This window comes from Podarcis cretensis (genome assembly GCF_951804945.1).
Source record: "Podarcis cretensis genome assembly, chromosome: 1".
NCBI classification, from domain to species: Eukaryota; Metazoa; Chordata; class Lepidosauria; order Squamata; family Lacertidae; genus Podarcis; species Podarcis cretensis.
In genome coordinates, this window is record NC_137170.1 from 11,563,219 (window position 1) to 11,580,646 (window position 17,428).

The 17,428-nt window shown below is 46.4% G+C and overlaps 1 protein-coding gene across 1 annotated transcript in view; it reads left to right on the forward strand.

The window, feature by feature from the left end:
- The window catches only part of MTHFD1 (methylenetetrahydrofolate dehydrogenase, cyclohydrolase and formyltetrahydrofolate synthetase 1), a 76,986-nt gene that overhangs the window by 13,885 nt on the left and 45,673 nt on the right, over positions 1 to 17,428 (forward strand). Inside the window, exons 4-11 of the mRNA XM_079990438.1 lie at positions 956 to 1,009; positions 1,712 to 1,848; positions 3,340 to 3,440; positions 4,423 to 4,559; positions 5,300 to 5,411; positions 13,237 to 13,364; positions 14,990 to 15,087; positions 16,299 to 16,472. Of these exons, the coding sequence (XP_079846564.1) occupies positions 956 to 1,009; positions 1,712 to 1,848; positions 3,340 to 3,440; positions 4,423 to 4,559; positions 5,300 to 5,411; positions 13,237 to 13,364; positions 14,990 to 15,087; positions 16,299 to 16,472 (941 nt within the window). The remainder of the gene's footprint in view (positions 1 to 955; positions 1,010 to 1,711; positions 1,849 to 3,339; positions 3,441 to 4,422; positions 4,560 to 5,299; positions 5,412 to 13,236; positions 13,365 to 14,989; positions 15,088 to 16,298; positions 16,473 to 17,428) is intronic.

Genomic DNA, 17,428 nt, shown 5'->3' on the forward strand with positions numbered 1-17,428 from the left:
CAAGTGTTAAAAACAGTACAGCATTAAATATTAAAAACTTCCCTGAACAGGGCTGCCTTCAGATGTCTTTTAAAGATAGGATAGCTGCTTATTTCCTTCACATCTGAGAAAGGCTGTGAGGCACAGTGGGTATAGCCTGGTGGACCACATCAGAGCCCAGGAAACAGTGACTCAGGGAGAGCACCTGGGTGTTGCTTCAGCGCCATGTATAGCTGTGGTCGTTCTGCACTCCTCTCGCCATTCCTGGCTGTGGCAGCGGCGCATGGAAAGGATGCAACGTTCTAGGAGGAACGTTGTGATGGGCAAACAGGACCGCCAATCTGCATGTGGGGAGTGAGTTTGAAACATCGGATGCTGCCATGTGCTGGGCCAGACCATTGCTCCATCCAGCTTAGTGTTATCCTCACTGACTGACAGCAACGGCAGACGCTCTTGTCACTGAGCTACATCCCTTCCCAGAACATTATGGTCTGCCACCGATCTGTGGTCGTTGCCCTGATTCCCAGCTGCTCCAAATAAGTGCCTCCATGGAAAGTCACAGTGAGAAAGAAAGAAAGAAGGACAAAATGTTCTGAATATTATTTCTGTTTATATCCCAAGACCGGGGAGAAGAGGGCAAGGTGGAGACATGCTGTTGCCGCCGCACACTGCCTTGTTGATGGTGGACAGCTAAATCACAGCATGAGAAGACGGCGCATGTCTCCTGGTTGCCTTGGCAACGTGTTTTCCTGCCCAGTGGGCAAACACTTTCCCTCTCTGGAAAAGTTGCCCAGAGCAAGGTCCCTTTCTGTGCATGTGGCGGGGAGAAGAAGGGAGCCAAAGGTTTCGGCTCAGTTCTGCCATCTCTTTCCTGAGCCTTCCAGAATGAGAAAATTACTTGGCTGCTTTTCATCTAATCACATCACAATTCATAGAGTCTAATGATTTCTATTTTGTTCTCCGTCTTATTTTCCAGATCGGGATCAATGCCAACCACATCAAGCTGCCAAGCACTGCAACAGAAGCCGAGGTAACCCCCCTTTTGCTTTACGAATCTCTCTGTGGTTTCACAGGGAGATCCTGTTGCATTTGCCGGATCACAGTTTCTTCTGAAAGTGCCTCATTGATTCCTAAATCTGCTTTCTGAGATCTTTTTCAGTTGGAGGTCCCTGGGATTGAACCTGTGACCTTACTGTAATCTGCTATTGTGCTATGAAGCTGCATGTTGGGAGGTTCAGGAGAGAGAACGATTCTATGAGATACAAAATTAAAGTGTTGGAATTAACCATCTTGTTGTCCAGATAGCTAATTTCCTCCTTTCATACAGAGGAGTTATTTATAAACTCCCTCAGGGATGGAAGGGAGAGCGACCCTCAGACATCAGTGGATAATTCAGATATTTTAACGGACATAAGTGTGTTCATCCTCCTGTGTCCCCTTCCCAAAACGCCCCCCATCTATACACATGTACCACATGTAGGGGGGGGGAATGGAGAGAGAAGGTTCAAAACAGCTCAATGAGGACTAGCATGATGGGTTAGCGTGCTCAGTAGCCACAGAATGTTGACAGATGTGGGGAGCAGTGGGGAATAGAAGGAAGGGAAATAGAATGGCAGACTGGAACCCTGAACAGGAGACTGCTATGCTGCAACATTTTGTTGCAGAGCCTCACCTGTTTCTTTCTAATTGTCTCCCCTCCCCGCCGGTCCTGTTCCTGCTTTTAAACAAACAGGTGCTGAGATGCATTCACAATTTGAACGACGACCCTGCTGTTCATGGATTTATAGTACAATTGCCTTTGGATACCAACAAGCCCATCAACACGGAGAAAGTCACCAATTCTGTGGCACCTGAAAAGGATGTGGACGGGTAAGTTTGTGGAAGGGTCAAAGGTCTGCGGTAAAGCAGGTTCAATCCCTTGCAATTTCCAGGTAGAGATAGGAATGTCCTCTGTCTGGAATTCCAGAGAGCTGCCTGGAGATGAGACTAAAGTGAGAAGGTTTACTTTCTTCTTTGGCGATCACTCGTAGCCGAGTAAGATTGTCCTCCATAAACACAGTTTTAAAAGTGAGTCTGTAAGTGACTGTGGAGGCAAATTCTGGATCCGCACTTCTTTCCACAGTGGGGACATAGGTTTCCAGGAGGGAATTGATCACAGTGAGGGTTTGCCAAGCGTGCCTTCCTCTTAGCACGTTTCTCCCTTTCGTCCTGAGTTTGAGTGTATTCAAAGCCCATGACTCCTTTGGGAAAGGCAGTTCTCCAATTGGAGCGCCCGCAGGCAAGTGTTTCCCAGTTCTCGGTGTTTATACTGCAGTGGTACCTCGGGTTACAGACGCTTCAGGTTACAGACGCTTCAGTTTACAGACTCCGCTAACCCAGACATAGTACCTCGGGTTAAGAACTTTGCTTCAGGGCGAGAACAGAAATTGTGCGGCGGCGGCAGTGGGAGGCCCCATTAGCTAAAGTGGTACCTCAGGTTTAGAACAGTTTCAGATTAAGAACGGACCTCCGGAACGAATTAAGTTCTTAACCTGAGGTACCACTGTACCTTTTTTTTTTTTTTTAAGATTTGCCTTGAGAGAGTCTTTGAACCTCTTTTGTTGACCACCAGCATGACACTTTCCATTTTTATGTTCGGAATAGAGTAGTTGCTTTGGAAGACGTTAAACAGGTATCTGCACAACATGACCAGTCCAACGACGTTGGTGTTGAAGAATCAGTGCTTTGACACTGGTGATCTTTGCTTCTGAAGTGAGATCTTTGCTACTGGTGATGTTTGCTACTGAAGTGAGAAGGTTTCAGCCTTTATCATCACATGCATACCGTATATGGCAAAGGGATTTCAGTCCAGAACCAGATGCTTGTACCTACTGGAACAGAGAACATTTGCATCTACCCCCCCCCCCATTCATTTATTTCCAGAGGAAGTTGCACTTCAGTTTGCCCCAGACTTAGAACAAGGGAATAGAACTCCAGCCAGCTTTTTCTTTTTTCTTTTTTTAAATAATATTTATTAAAGTTTTGAAAATTACAGAGAGAAAAAAGAAAAATAATTAAACATAACAAAACCATACAATACAATACAAAGACAAAAATATTACATATACATAACAAAAGTAAAACAAAAACAATTTTTAAAAAAGAGAAAAAAGTAGCACAACCAATACTTTCAATGTTATTAACTTTCTTTTACTTGTTTCAGCGACCTCCTCACACCTCCCTTTTTTTGTATTCCACTTCAATTAATTGTTTCAGCAAATCCTTTCCATCTTCCTCAAATTTCTGTCCTGTCATTCTCCAGCCAGCTTTTTCCTTCCTCAGAGACCACTGACCACTGCTGCTTTGTTTTCGCCTTTTCAGCTTGAGCAGTATTAACGCAGGGAAGCTCTCTCGTGGCGACCTCGGAGACTGTTTCATCCCCTGCACGCCGAAAGGATGCATGGAGCTCATCAGGCAGACAGGTGAGCAAGGAAAAGCCACATGGCTCTTGCCTTGGTAAAGATGCTAATGTGAAAGAGGTCCAGGATGAATTAAGGTCCTGGTGTCTTTTGCTGTGCTAGGGACAAAATATTAAGAAAAAGGGCTAAAATGTACAAGACAAGAACTAATGAGTGCTTGAAATCATCAGGAAATGAATGGTATCTTCTACTACATGTGGTGGACTTGCAAAGAGGTAAAGGCATTCTGGGAAATGGTATTTAATGAGTTAAAGAAAATGTTTAAAAAGACTTGGTTAAAAGAACAGAAGCTTTTTTACTGGGTATAGTGGGTGAAGAGATACCGAGGGAAGATAAAAGACATTTTATATGTTCAACAACTGCGGCAAGAATTATTTTAGCCCAAAAATGGAAATAACGAAAAGTACCAGCGAAAGAAGAGTGGCAGATGAAGATGATGGACTTTGCAGAACTGGCGAAGCTGACAGGAAAAATCCAAAACCAGCACAATCAAGTATTCCAAAGGGATTGGAGTCAATTTATACGATATCTGAAAGATAATTGTAAGCAATTAATGTCACTAGCAGGGCTGTTTGAAGACTTGTAGTGAGAAATTTTCTGTCTTTCTATATTTATTTAAATTTTGAGCCATTCTGTAATGAGCGTAATTAGAATTGGAAAATGTATAAATTGCAATGATATAAAGGTTGATTTTGAAAGCCATGAGGCGGGAGTGAAGGAAGTCAATATGCTCTACAGAGCCAGGGTGGTATTGTGGATAATGATGATATGAATGTATAATATTAAATGGAAAATAAATAAAAATTATATTTATAAAAAATATTAGGAGAAAGATGCCACCCTGCCTGTGGGGAAGCAAAGAGGCTCAGCGGTGTAGCTTCTGCTTTTTTCATGCAGTGGAATCCCACAAGCCCTAGAGGCTGAAATACGTCATTAGCACAGCTCAGAATTCAGGCAAAACTAAGTTGTGAGTTCTGTGTTTCAGGTGTTCAGGTGGCTGGGAAAAGAGCCGTGGTGATTGGTCGCAGCAAGATAGTTGGCGCTCCAATGCACGACCTCCTGCTCTGGAACCACGCGACTGTGACGACATGCCACTCCAAGACTGCGTCCCTGGCTGAGGAGGTAAGGCTGGGAGGCGGGCGGGGTATAAATAAATTTATTATTATTATTATTATTATTATGGTGCCTTGGTGAAAGTTGCCTTGGTGATACTATCCTGTGTTGATTGCAGTAGTCATTGTATCACCACCCTGTTCATTGTTTCCTTGTAGAAGTCAGCAGAGAGGATGCAGGGGACAAAGATAGGATTAGTTGGCTCTGCCCATTGTTGGCTCTGACTCCACCTACTGTTGGCCTCCTGCATTACACCCTATTTCTTCTTCCTCTTCCTGTTCTTTTTGTTCTTCTAAATTTATTTATAGCTCACTCTCCCTCCCTGATGGGAACAGCTAAAACATGGGGGGGGGGATTAAACAATATCCATACACACATGTATGTATACACAAATACACACCCACCCATACATAAAAATCTGTAACCACTATACAGATAATTGCAATAAAAATAGGGCAGCGCCAGTCTGACTTCTCAAGTGGAGGGGAGTTCCAGAGTCTGGGAGCAGCCACCGAGAAGGCCCTCTCCTACGTCCCCATCAAGCATGGGGTCAAGAGGGAAGGGCCTTGCAGGCCTAATGGACTCTAGCCACCACTGGGTTCTTCTCTTCTCTTCTCCCTGCCTTTAAACATTTCTTTTAAAATAGAGTATTTGCTTTAAAGGGGTGGGGTAGGAGAGAGACTGATCAAGAGGGAAGGGTAGTGGAGCATGTCTGGTGAACCCTGGGTTGATGCAAGCTCTGTTTGCAGGTCAGCAAAGCAGATATCCTGGTGGTTGCTGCTGGCAAGGCAGAGATGGTGAAAGGTGATTGGATCAAACCTGGCGCGGTCGTGATTGACTGTGGAATCAACCACATACCAGGTAATTTTTAAAAAAGCGTTGCACTGTGCGAAATATGAGCAAGCCAGGGCTGAACTGATATTACCCTTGCTGGTACATTTCCCGGGAAAATCAGAGACTCACTATGTCAGGTTCCTATTGGAAGACCGGACAAATGCTAGAACATTAGCAGTGGCGAAGTTTTTAATCGGTGGTTGCAAGAACCAATGATCCCTATCTAAGTCTGAACAAAATGCTTGTTTAACCTGGAGGTAGGCTGTTTGAACTGTGCATTGCTTTGTAACAATTTGTTGGGTCTCTGGACCGTAATAAAGATTGATTGACAGTATAAAAACGTGACATATTGATACTCATAAAACTATGCTGCAGGAAAAAAATAAAAAAGTGGCTTCTGGAAAACAAAAACATGAGAAGAGCCTGCAGGATCAGGCCAACGTCCCGTCTAGTCTTAGAGTGGCTAGCCAAATGTCTGTGGGAAACCAGCAAGAACGCTCTCCCCTCCTGTGGTTTCTAGCAACTGGTATCATAGAGTTGGAAAGGGACCCTGAAGATCATCCAGTCCAACCCCGTGCAGTGCAGGAAGACGCATCTGTCCCTTACAGGGATTGAACCTGCAACCCTGGCGTTATCCACACCGCACTCTTACCGATTGAGCTATCCGCTACGGCCTCAAACTGTGGAGCCAGCACACAGTAGCCATTGGGAGCCTTATCCTCCGTGGAGTTCGTCTAATCCTCCTTTAAAGTAATGCAATTTGGTGGTTATCGCTGCCTCTTACAGGAGCAAATTCCATATTTTTAAGTGCTATCATGATAACCTCTTACTCACCTTTCCTCTTAAAAGTCCCGAATGTTGCAACCTTCCCTCACAGCCCCTTGATTCAAAACAAAATTTAAAAAATCCTTCCAGTAGCACCTTAGAGACCAACTAAGTTAGTTCTTGGTATGAGCTTTCGTGTGCATGCACACTTCTTCAGATACACTGAAACAGAAGTCACCAGACCCTTATATATAGTGGGAGGGTGGGGAGGGGTATTACTCAGAAGGGTGGTGGGAATGGGTGATTGGCTCATAGGTGTGGTAGACTTGTTGATGACTGTTAACGATTGCAATAGCTCTTACAGGAAAAAGCAAGGGGTGAGATGGCTAAAAATAGCTTTATCATGTATAATGAGATAAGAATCCAATGTCTATTCAGACCAGGTCTCTCCATGGTTTTAAGTAAGTTGCAATTCAGCAACTTCTCTTTCCAGTCTGTTTCTGAAATTCTTTTGTAATAAGACAGCTACTTTGAGATCTTGTATAGAATGTCCTGGGAGTTTGAAGTGTTCTCCTACTGGTTTCTCTGTCTTGTGAATCCTGATATCAGATTTATGTCGCATTTATCCTTTGGCGTAGGGTTTGGCCTGTTTGTCCAATATAGAGAGCTGAAGGGCACTGAAAGCTCATACCAATAACTACCTTAGTTGGTCTCTAAGGTGCTACTGGAAGGAATTTTTTTATTTTGTTTCGACCACAGCAGACCAACATGGCTACCTAACTGTAACTATCCCCTTGATTGTTTTGGTTGCCCTTTCCTGGACGTTTTTCCAACTCTGCAGTATCCTTTCTGAGGTGAGGCAGCCAGAACGGCACACGGTATTCCAAACACAGCTGTGTAATGGCATCAGGTGTTTTATTTTCCTTTCCTAACACTCCCTAGCGTGGATTTCACCAGTTTTCACAGCTGCTACCCTCTCAGAAAGTTGAGAAGTGACCGCTAAGTCTAGGAAGACTCCAAGGTCAGCGCAGCTTGGAGGGGAAGAGACTTCCTCTGTTGGGGAGGAAGGAGAATGGAGCTGGGCAGGATCCTGGCAACCAGAAATTGGGAGATGGCATCCAAAGCCCGACATCATGTACCCTCCCCCATCCCTCCAATAACAAAGCAGTTTCCATACTCCATTGGGATGACAAGCAACTTCAGCAAGCCGTGATTGTCACCATGTTAAATAAAATTATGGAGTCATAGGAGTGCTTTTTCTTTTCTTTTCTTTTTTTTTGGAAAAAAACCCCACTTTCCATTAGATAATTGCAATAAATCACTTATAAAAACAGGCTTCATGGAAGCGCAGTTAAGTGGGAGGATAGCAACAGCCTGACAGGTGTGACTAATCCTCTTATTTAAGAACCTGAGAGTTAGATTCTTAAGCGGGGCGGGGGAGAGAAATGCAGCAAAGAAGTGTTTCTAAAGAAGCAATCTATGCCAGCCAGACTCTGGTTGATTAACTGAGTTCTTAGAGCTGTCAACGAAGAGCAGGGCAGAAAAATCTTGGTCTCTGCATCCAAGCAGGGATAAGTGAGAGGTGTATTTTACGTCCCCCGTTTTGCATCACTTCGCAGGCCAGGTATCTAGAGAAAGGGCTGCCCCCTTGCAAACTGGTCAGTGTACCTTCCAAACAAGGTGGGGTGAGTTTTTCCAGTATGGTTGCCACACGAGCAACCTTATTGCGCTTGTGGGCAAGAGCGGAGGAAAAACTGGGATGGAGCAATGGATTTGGCTCTCACTTGGCGCATTCCCTCCGTGCAAAATTCAGGGGTGCACACGCTCCTTTCTCCACCCCCCCAAACTACAAAGGCAAACCGTCATAGTCCAGGGACCTATCCCAGCGACACAAAGGCACTTGAGTGAAAGGTGGGTCCAGGGGGCTTCTTGTGGGGCAGGTGGGGAAGTTCGGAAGCCGCCTTTCCACCAGGTCAGACCATTGGCGCCTCTCACTCAGTAACTGTGACCCTTCAGGGTCTCATGTAGGGAGATGCTTTGGGGCCCAAGTTTTATGAATTAACGGAGGAACCAGTGTTTCTCAAACTTGGGTCACCAGCTGTTGTTGGACTGTAGTTCCCAGCATCCCTAAAAAAGAAGAGGAGTTTGGATTTGATATCCCGCTTTATCACTACCCTAAAGGTAAAGGGACCCCTGACCATTAGGCCCAGTCACGACGGACTCTGGGGTTACGGCGCTCATCTCGCTTTATTGGCCAAGGGAGCTGGCATACAGCTTCCGGGTCATGTGGCCAACATGACTAAGCCGCTTCTGGCGAACCAGAGCAGCGCACTGAAACGCCGTTTACCTTCCCGCCGTAGCGGTACCTATTTATCTACTTGCACTTTGACGTGCTTTCGAACTGCTAGGTTGGCAGGAGCAGGGACCGAGCAACAGGAGCTCACCCCGTCATGGGGATTCGAACTGCCGAGCTTCTGATCAGCAAGTCCTAGGCTCTGTGGTTAAACCCACAGCACCACCCGCGTCCCTCACTACCCTAAGGAGTCTCAAAGCGGCCAACAATCTCCTTTCCATTCCTCCCCCACAACAAACACTCTGTGAGGTGAGTGGGGCTGAGAGACTTCAGAGAAATGTGACTAGCCCAAGATCACCCAGCAGCTGCACGTGGAGAGCAGGGAATCGAACCCGGTTCACCAGATTGCGAGTCTACCGCTCTTAACCACTACACCACACTGGCTCTCACTGCTGATCCTGCTAGCAAGGGATGATGGGAGTTATAGTGCAACAACACCTGGCGACCCAAGTTTGAGAAATGCTGTGCAGTTCAACAGCACCTGGAGGCTGCCTGTCTCTGAGTTGACTTATTTTGCGATCCAAGCCCAGCTTGGAAAGATTTTACACACACATAATTCAAAAGGGGTCCCACCTGGCTGGGGACCCTTTGGCGAGGGAGGAAAGTTGCTTTGTAGAGCGGGCAGGAAACTTTGCTTCTGTCTTTAACTTGCATTAGGACCCCAGCCTAGGATTCCCCTTTAGAATGGGCCTCTTTTTTTAAAGTGCCTCCACTTCCAATAGAACTATTTCACACCGGGATTTGTGAAGGAGATAGCCATCTTCACATATCTCGAGGGATGTCACACAGAGGATGTAGCAAGCTTGTTTTCTCCTGCCCTGGAGGGTAGGACTCGAACCAGTGGCTTCAAGAAGGAGATTCCGACTAAACATCAGGAAGAACTTTCTGACAGTAAGAACTGTTCAACAGTGGAACGGTCTACCTTGGGAGGTTGTGGGCTCTCCTTTCTTGGAGGTTTTTAAGCAGAGGTTGGATGGTGTGCATTGCAGGCAGTGCTGGATTTACACTGGTGCCTCGCAAGACGAAAAGAATCCGTTCCGCGAGTCTCTTCATCTTGCGGTTTTTTTGTCTTGCGAAGCAAGCCCATTGACGGATAAGCGGATTAGCGGTATTAGCGGCTTAGCGGATCAGCTGATAAGCGGCTTAGCGGATCAGCTGATAAGCGGCTTAGCGGATCAGCTGATAAGCGGTTTAGCGGATCAGCTGATAAGCGGCTTAGCGGATCAGCTGATAAGCGGCTTAGCGGATCAGCTGATAAGCGGCTTAGCGGACCAGCTGATAAGCGGCTTAGCGGATCAGCTGATAAGCAGCTTAGCAGCTTAGCGGATCAGCTGATTAGCAGCTTAGCAGCTTAGCGGATCAGCTGATAAGCGGCTTAGCGGATCAGCTGATAAGCGGCTTAGCAGCTTAGCGGATCAGCTGATAAGCGGCTTAGCGGATCAGCTGATAAGCGGCTTAGCGCTTAGAAAAAGGGGGGAAGGGGAAAAAACCCGCAGGAACTCGCAAGACATTTTCGTCTTGCGAAGCAAGCCCATAGGAAATTCGTTTTGCGAAGCGCCTCCAAAACGGAAAACCCTTTCGTCTAGCGGGTTTTCCGTCTTGCAAGGCATTCGTCTTGCGGGGCACCACTGTACGTATAAACTAAACAAGCTATAGGGTCCCACTCTCTTGGGGGCACCCAAAAAAATTAACGGGGGAAAAAACTGGATGTACATAAGTTAAACAAAACAAAACAAAACCTACATGCAGCAACAGTGTTTTGTGTTGCGTAGGCTCCTATGATGTATTTCACTATTGATATATTTCTTAATTGTATTTCAGTTCAACAATTACTTTGATAAAATACATATTTTGTTATGCACAAATGGCTTTAGATAATAATCATAATCATAATCAATTTTATTTATACCCCGCCCTCCCTGGCCAGAGCCAGGCTCAGGGCGGCTAACACCAGTAAAATTACAATAAAAACATAATGGGGGAGGGGAGACAATTTAAAATTCAGGTTAAAATGCAGTTTAAAATGCAGCCTCATTTCAATAGTAGCTCATAGATCAAAACTATAAGGGGAGGGAAACATAAGGGTCAGACTGAGTCCAAACCAAAGGCCAGGCGGAACAGCTCTGTCTTGCAGGCCCTGCAGAATGATGTCAAGTCCTGCAGGGCCCTAGTCTCTTATGACAGAGCGTTCCACCAAGTCGGGGCCAGTACTGAAAAGGCCCTGGCCCTAGTTGAGACCAAACTAACCACCTTGTGACTTGGGACCTCCAAAATGTTGTCATTTGTGGACCTTAAGGTCCTCTGCGGGGCATACCGGGAGAGGTGGTCCCATAGGTACAGGGTACTAGGCTTTAAAGTCGAAACCAACACCTTAAACCTGACCCTGTACTCCACCGGGAGCCAGTGCAGTTGGTAAAGCACTGGATGAATGTGTTCCCTATCAGGTCCATAAATTACCATATAGCATATATTCAACACAATAAACAGCGACAATTTGTTGTTGACAAAGGACATCTGGACATATAAAGGGCCCCATTAACTTCAGTAGCTTAGGGCCTCCTCAAACCCCCTGGTTGCAGGGGGTTGGACTAGATGACCCTCAGGTCCCTTCTGTATATGATACTGTATAGTCAACCTTTAATACAGGGCTGAGGAACCTCAAACCCTCTAGGCCTGGCCCCTGAGGGACTCCCCACGCCATGCACCGACCCTAGCCACACTGCTTGAATGCAGGGGAAGAGGTTGAGAGGAGGTAAAGTGGACAAGCGCAGACTTCTGCATGTGGTATATAATTCTCAGAGACGTTGAGAGCATTTGCAGGCCTGGGAGCTGTCGGATGGAGGCTCCGTCTCTGCCCTGGACATCAGTTTGACGGCGGCTGCTATGGAGACACAGGCAGCTTTATCTGAAAGTTCAAAAGGGGAGGCAATAATTTAATGATCTTGAGAATAATTGCCCTTGTTCTCCGGGTTAATATCGAGGTAGGGATATAAAACAGCCCAATTTCAGGATCAAAGTCATATTTTTTTAAAAGGATATATTGAAATAGAATCTTATTGGATGACATGGGCTACATGGAGCTGGTATCGAATTATGCATGAAGCTTAAAATTCTTTATTTTTGAAATGTGGGTTATAATTACATAAAAGGATAATGTGCTCTAAAGATCCCTGCTGCATAAGCTGAAGTCTAGAGCAGCCATTGCTAACCTGGCAGCTTACAGATGTTTAGGACAAAAAACTCCCATCTAAGCTAGCTGGGGCTGACAGGAGTTTTAGGCTGAAACACCTGAGGGATGCCTGGCTGCTGAGGAATGTTCTGGAAGGTGAGATGGTGTGAAAAGCACTGACAATTCCACCGATCCCTTTCCTCAAGAAATGACTGCCAACATAGTGTGTGACAGATGTGTTTTGTTTTTTTAACCTGAAATTTTTTTTGAAAGTTTTCAACGTGCCATACACTAAAAACCAAACTAATCTAAATAAAAATAGAGAAGAAAAGAAAACAAAAAAGACAGAGAGAAAATAGAGATGGGCGGAAGAGAAGCAGAGAAAGAATAATAAAATACAAAGCCCTCTATCGAGGTAGATCGTAACCCTTTTGCTGTTGTTTAGTCGTGTCTGACTCTTCGTGACCACATGGACCAGAGCACACCAGGCACTCCTGTCTTCCACTGCCTCCCGCAGTTTGGTCAGACTCACGTTTGTGGCTTCGAGAACACTGTCCACCCATCTTGTCCCCTTCTCCTTGTGCCCTCCATCTTTCCCAACATCAGGGTCTTTTCCAGGGAGTCTTCTCTTCTCATGAGGTGGTCAAAGTATTGGAGCCTCAGCTTCAGGATCTGTCCTTCCAGTGAGCGCTCAGGGCTGATTTCCTTAAGAATGGATGCGTTTGATCTTCTTGCAGTCCATGGGACTCTCAAGAGTCTCCTCCAGCACCATAATTCAAAAGCATTGATTCTTTGGCGATCAGCCTTCTTTATGGTCCAGCTCTCACTTCCATACATCACTACTGGGAAAACGATAGCTTTAGCCGGCCACAAGTGCTTGCAATTTGACTGAATGGGTTTTTTAAAAAAGGAAAAGAAAGGAAAAGGTTTGGCTAAGGCAGCTCTGGCTCCATGGCATTAATGCAGGATTATTCTTCATGCCCACCCCCTCGCCCCGCAAATCCCAAGCTATCTTGCTGCCTTGCAAAGTCTTAAGAAAAGCATGATGCATCGGCCGCTTATAAAAATGGTACACGCAGGAGTTTTTGAGCAAACCTTGCTCTTTGATTAATTTATTTTTCTTTCTCTTTTTTGCATTTTTATATACATGCCCTCCTGAGTGGTTCACAAATTAAAATCTGCAAAACACAAATCCGGTCCGCGTGTAAACGATTGCTGCTGCAGCAGCTGCACTATGGGCAGAACTGAACATCGAACCAGCATAAAGCCACATGGCGCAGCGTGAACACGGATAAAAACAGCGCTAAAACGCAGGAAGTGGGGAAATCCTTAAGGGGTGTTTTTCTGGGTGAGCTGTGCAGTTCACCAGCTTAACAGCACAGCAATTATTAGTGAAACCTGAAAGAGGAGGAGAAACAGAGTGGTCTGGTGTGTTGCCTTAGTGCTGCCAATAGATTATGCGTGTGTTTTTCTGCCGTTGCAAAAATGTTCCCAGGCCTTTTTCCTGCTTATTCTTTGTATTGCTCTGATGCGCACCCTCCCCTTATCTCTCTCTCACACACAAGACAGTACGAGGGCAAGTGGGAAAAGGGTCGTTGGCGATGTGGCCTACAGCACAGCCAAGGAGAAGGCGGGTTACATCACCCCGGTCCCTGGAGGTGTCGGGCCAATGACGGTTGCCATGCTGATGCAGGTGTGTGCCCTTGGTTCGCGGAGAGAGTGTACTGGTTGTACCTGTGGGAGGCATAGGGGCTGCGTTGCTTTCCCACAACCCCACCCTCAAAACTCTGGCTTTCCCCCAGAGCAGCTGCACATTATGTACAGGGGCGGGGGGGGAGGAATGGTTGTGGGTGCTCTAGGGTGTTCTCTCTCTCTGTGTGTGTGTGTGTGTGTGTGTGTGTGTGTGTGTGTGTGTTTTTGTCCCACCTTTTGGCGTGAGCATAAATTGCAGAGGTGAGGGTGCAGCTGCTACCTATGAATGCATGCTTGTAAATGTTAAATAATGGGATGATGATAATGATTATTATTATTATTATTATTATTATTATTATTATTATTATTATTATTATTATTATTAATTTATACCCCGCCCATCTGGCTGGGCTTCCCCAGCCACTCTGGGCGGTTTCCAAAAAAATATTAAAATAATGTAATACATCAAACATTAAAAGCTTCCCTAAACAGGGCTGCCTTCATTCTATTTGACTTTAGGAGACATCAGAAGGCAGCTCTGTATAAGGAAGTTTTTAATGTTTGATGTTTTGTTGTGTTTGTCATATTTTGTTGGGAGCCGGCCAGAGTGGCTGGGGCAACCCAGTCAGATTGGCTGCGTGTTGTTGTTGTTGTTGTTGTTGTTTGATGGGGCTGCATGTCTCCACTGTATGTCTGTGTTTTTCATCTGCCATTAGCCATGACGGCCCCCATATGTTAGTTGATTCTTAAAAAACTTGTTTGTGATAGTTTTGTAACATTGTAAGCTGCTTGTATGTCCATCTCTGTTGCATGAAGAGCTATATAAATAGCAACCTCCAGTATTTCTGATCACTGTGCCTCTAAATCAGGGGCAGATTGGAGTCTGTCATCTATTATTCTTGACCATTAGGCATGCTGGCTACAGACGACAGGAGTCCAATAGCATCTGAAGGGCCAGAGGCTCTCAAAATATAAACCACGATGATGATTTAACCTTTGTATTCTGGCTTTCTGCTGATGTAATCAGAGTGTCTGACAGCAGAGATCAGAAACGATAATCCTAAAATGCAGCAACTAATGCTGTAAACAGTTAGGGTCCTTTGTTTTATATCCTGCTTTTTTGCGGGGGGGGGGGATAATCTAAAATTGGCTTCAAGGGCAACAGAAATAATAATCGGCCTTCCCCCAAAACCTACCAAGCAACCAGGTTGTAATGAAGATGTTAGAACGAGGCAGGGGATGGAGGTGTTGAGGCCGGGCTTCCTAGAGAGTGCATTCCGTAACAGCAGTGCCACAACCAAAAAGGCCCTGCAGCTTGTACCCATCTGCATAACAATGAGTGATGGAGGTTATTGGCCGGGGGCGGAAGTCCTTTGTTGCTGCAGCCGGAGGAGCCGGACGCCTGTGGAAAGGCTGCAAGCGGGACTTGAGTGCAACTGCACTCTCCCTGGCTCCCAGCAGGTAGTATTCAGAGGGAGAACACAGCAATTGCGGCCAGTAGTCTTGCCAGGTGTGTGCTGGGCTCCTGTTCTGTCTTGCCTATGACATTATTGACTGACCTGCTAGAACGTTTTGTGTGATGGACCTTTCCTTGGTTCGCTTCTTTGTTTTTCAATATGAATTTAGAGCACTGTAGAAAGTGCGCAGCGCTTTCTGGAGAAATATCAGCCCGGCAAGTGGAATATTCAGTATAACCAGCTGATCCCTAGAACACCCGTTCCAAGGTACGGAACAATTTATGGCTGGAAGGCCATTGATAGAGATTATTTCATTCTGGTTTTTGTCTGAATTTATATGGGGGGGGGTGTTGGGGCATGGGATAGTGGGTGTTGTTTTTAAGTCTTTGTAGAGGTCCAGCATGTTCTCTCCACTACTCACAGCAAAATGGGTTGATAGAAACTTGGAACTGATGGAATATATTTCTGTGGTCTGCAAATGGGTGATGCAATTGATTTTTGTTGAATTTGCAGGGAACAGCTTTTTTATAATAATAAAAAAATAATCTAGGTGGTTGTTGTTTTAAAACAAGGTCTACCTTCCCCCAATCTGGGGAAGATCATGTGGATCTTAATCTCAGGGTTGTGCATTTGAGCTCCACATTGAGCAGAGTAAAGGTAAAGGGACCCCTGACCATTAGGTCCAGTCATGGCCGACTCTGGGGTTGCGGCGCTCATCTCGCTTTATTGGCCGAGGGAGCCGGCGTACAGCTTCTGGGTCATGTGGCCAGCATGACTAAGCCACTTCTGGCAAAACCAGAGCAGCGCACGGAAATGCCGTTTACCTTCCCGCCAGAGCGGTACCTATTTATCTACTTGCACTTTGGCATGCTTTCGAACTGCTAGGATGGCTAGGATGGCAGGGACCAAGCAACGGGAGCTCACCCCGACGCGGGGATTCAAACCACCGACCTTCTGATCGGCAAGTCCTAGGCTCTGTGGTTTAACCCACAGTGCCACCCACGTCCCTACATTGAGCAGAGAGAGCCTTGCAATTGCAGGGTGTGGTGGACCAGATGATCCTTGTATGATGCCTTCCAAGCCTGCAATTCTGTGGTTCTAGGAATATCTCCAGATGTTGTGGCTGGGACTGACAGGTGTTGTAGTTTTAAAACAGCCGGAGGGCACCCAAGATGAGAGCTCGCTCTGGTCCATCCTTCTCCTGCTAATTTTCCAGCTTGCTAGGAGCCTTTCTTTTAGGCGAGCACTCAGAAACATGACTCTCCCTCCATACACACACAACTGTAGTGGGGAGAGCCAGGGTGGTGTTGTGATTAAAGTAGTGGGCTACAGCCTGCGAGGCCTGGATTTGAATCCTCCCTCGGCCATGAACTTCACTGGGCCAGCGATCTATAACTCAGCATTAAAGCAGCTTCCTATAGTCCTGCGTATCGTCTCTCCATAGAACTCTTCCTCACCGCCCTCTTGTTGACTTTCAGTGACATCGAAGTATCCCGATCCTGCTTCCCCAAGCCCATCGGCCAGCTGGCCAAGGAGATCGGTCTGCTCTCAGATGAGGTGCAACTCTACGGCCAGTGCAAGGCCAAGATTTCGCTGTCGGCGCTGAAGCGCCTGAAGGACCAGCCCGACGGCAGATACGTTGTTGTAACGGGGTAGGTTTCATGGGTCCGTTTCTGCTACTCTGGTCGGCTCGTAGCCTTTTTCAGTTGGGGACATTGGGGAGCAGCCTGCCAGGTGGGGTGGAACCAGCCAGTGGCGTAAAATGGGTTTCCAGTGCCCAGGGCTGCTTGGAGTGGGGTGGGTGGGAGAGAGGGATGGAAACAGACAGAGTATGCATTCACATTCAACTGCCTAATGGTGTCCGCGTCACTCAGGAGTATTGCAGCCACTGTGATAAGAAAAGAAGAGTCGTTCACTGGAAGTGCATGTCGGGATCTCCGCTCGGCCAAGCTGATAAAGCTCATCTTCCTCCGACTGCTTCGGAATCGCCCCCGATGAATAATTAATGACCTGAGCCTTTGATGAGGCCTCAGGCACGTTCCCCCATTCAGCAGAGAATCCAAAACAGCACGCGGAAGTGATGAGATTTATGGCTACATGCTATGCTTTATTACTAAGCAAAGAAAAATACATCCTCTCTCTGTGAGAGCAGAGAGCAACTGAACAACAAACGAACAGGAAACCAGTAACGTCACATCCGTCTCCCTTCTCCCGTGAGACTTCCAACAGCCTGGAATGTCTCTGGAATGTAAACAGAGCCTTGTGACTCTAAGCAGCTGCTCAGTGGCAAAACAGAAACTAACAGTGCACAGCTGTGTTGAGGCAGCTCTGGGTGCTGAAATTATGCACCCTAAACAATTTTGTGCCCAGGGCATGTGCCCCGTGGCCCTAACCATGCTATGCCACTGGCTGGAGCCGCTGCACTGTCTTCCCAGGAGGCAGGTGGTGGTTGTTTGCTGGGAGGGGCAGAGGTGAGGCAGCAAGAGATCGGCATCATGGCCATCCTGTGATTTGCTGGACCCCAAAGAGCTTGTCTTGAGCTTTGAATACCAGCGCTAAGGGTGCATGCAGGAGATCACCTTGTTCATAGCCTGTTGGCTTTGCTCAA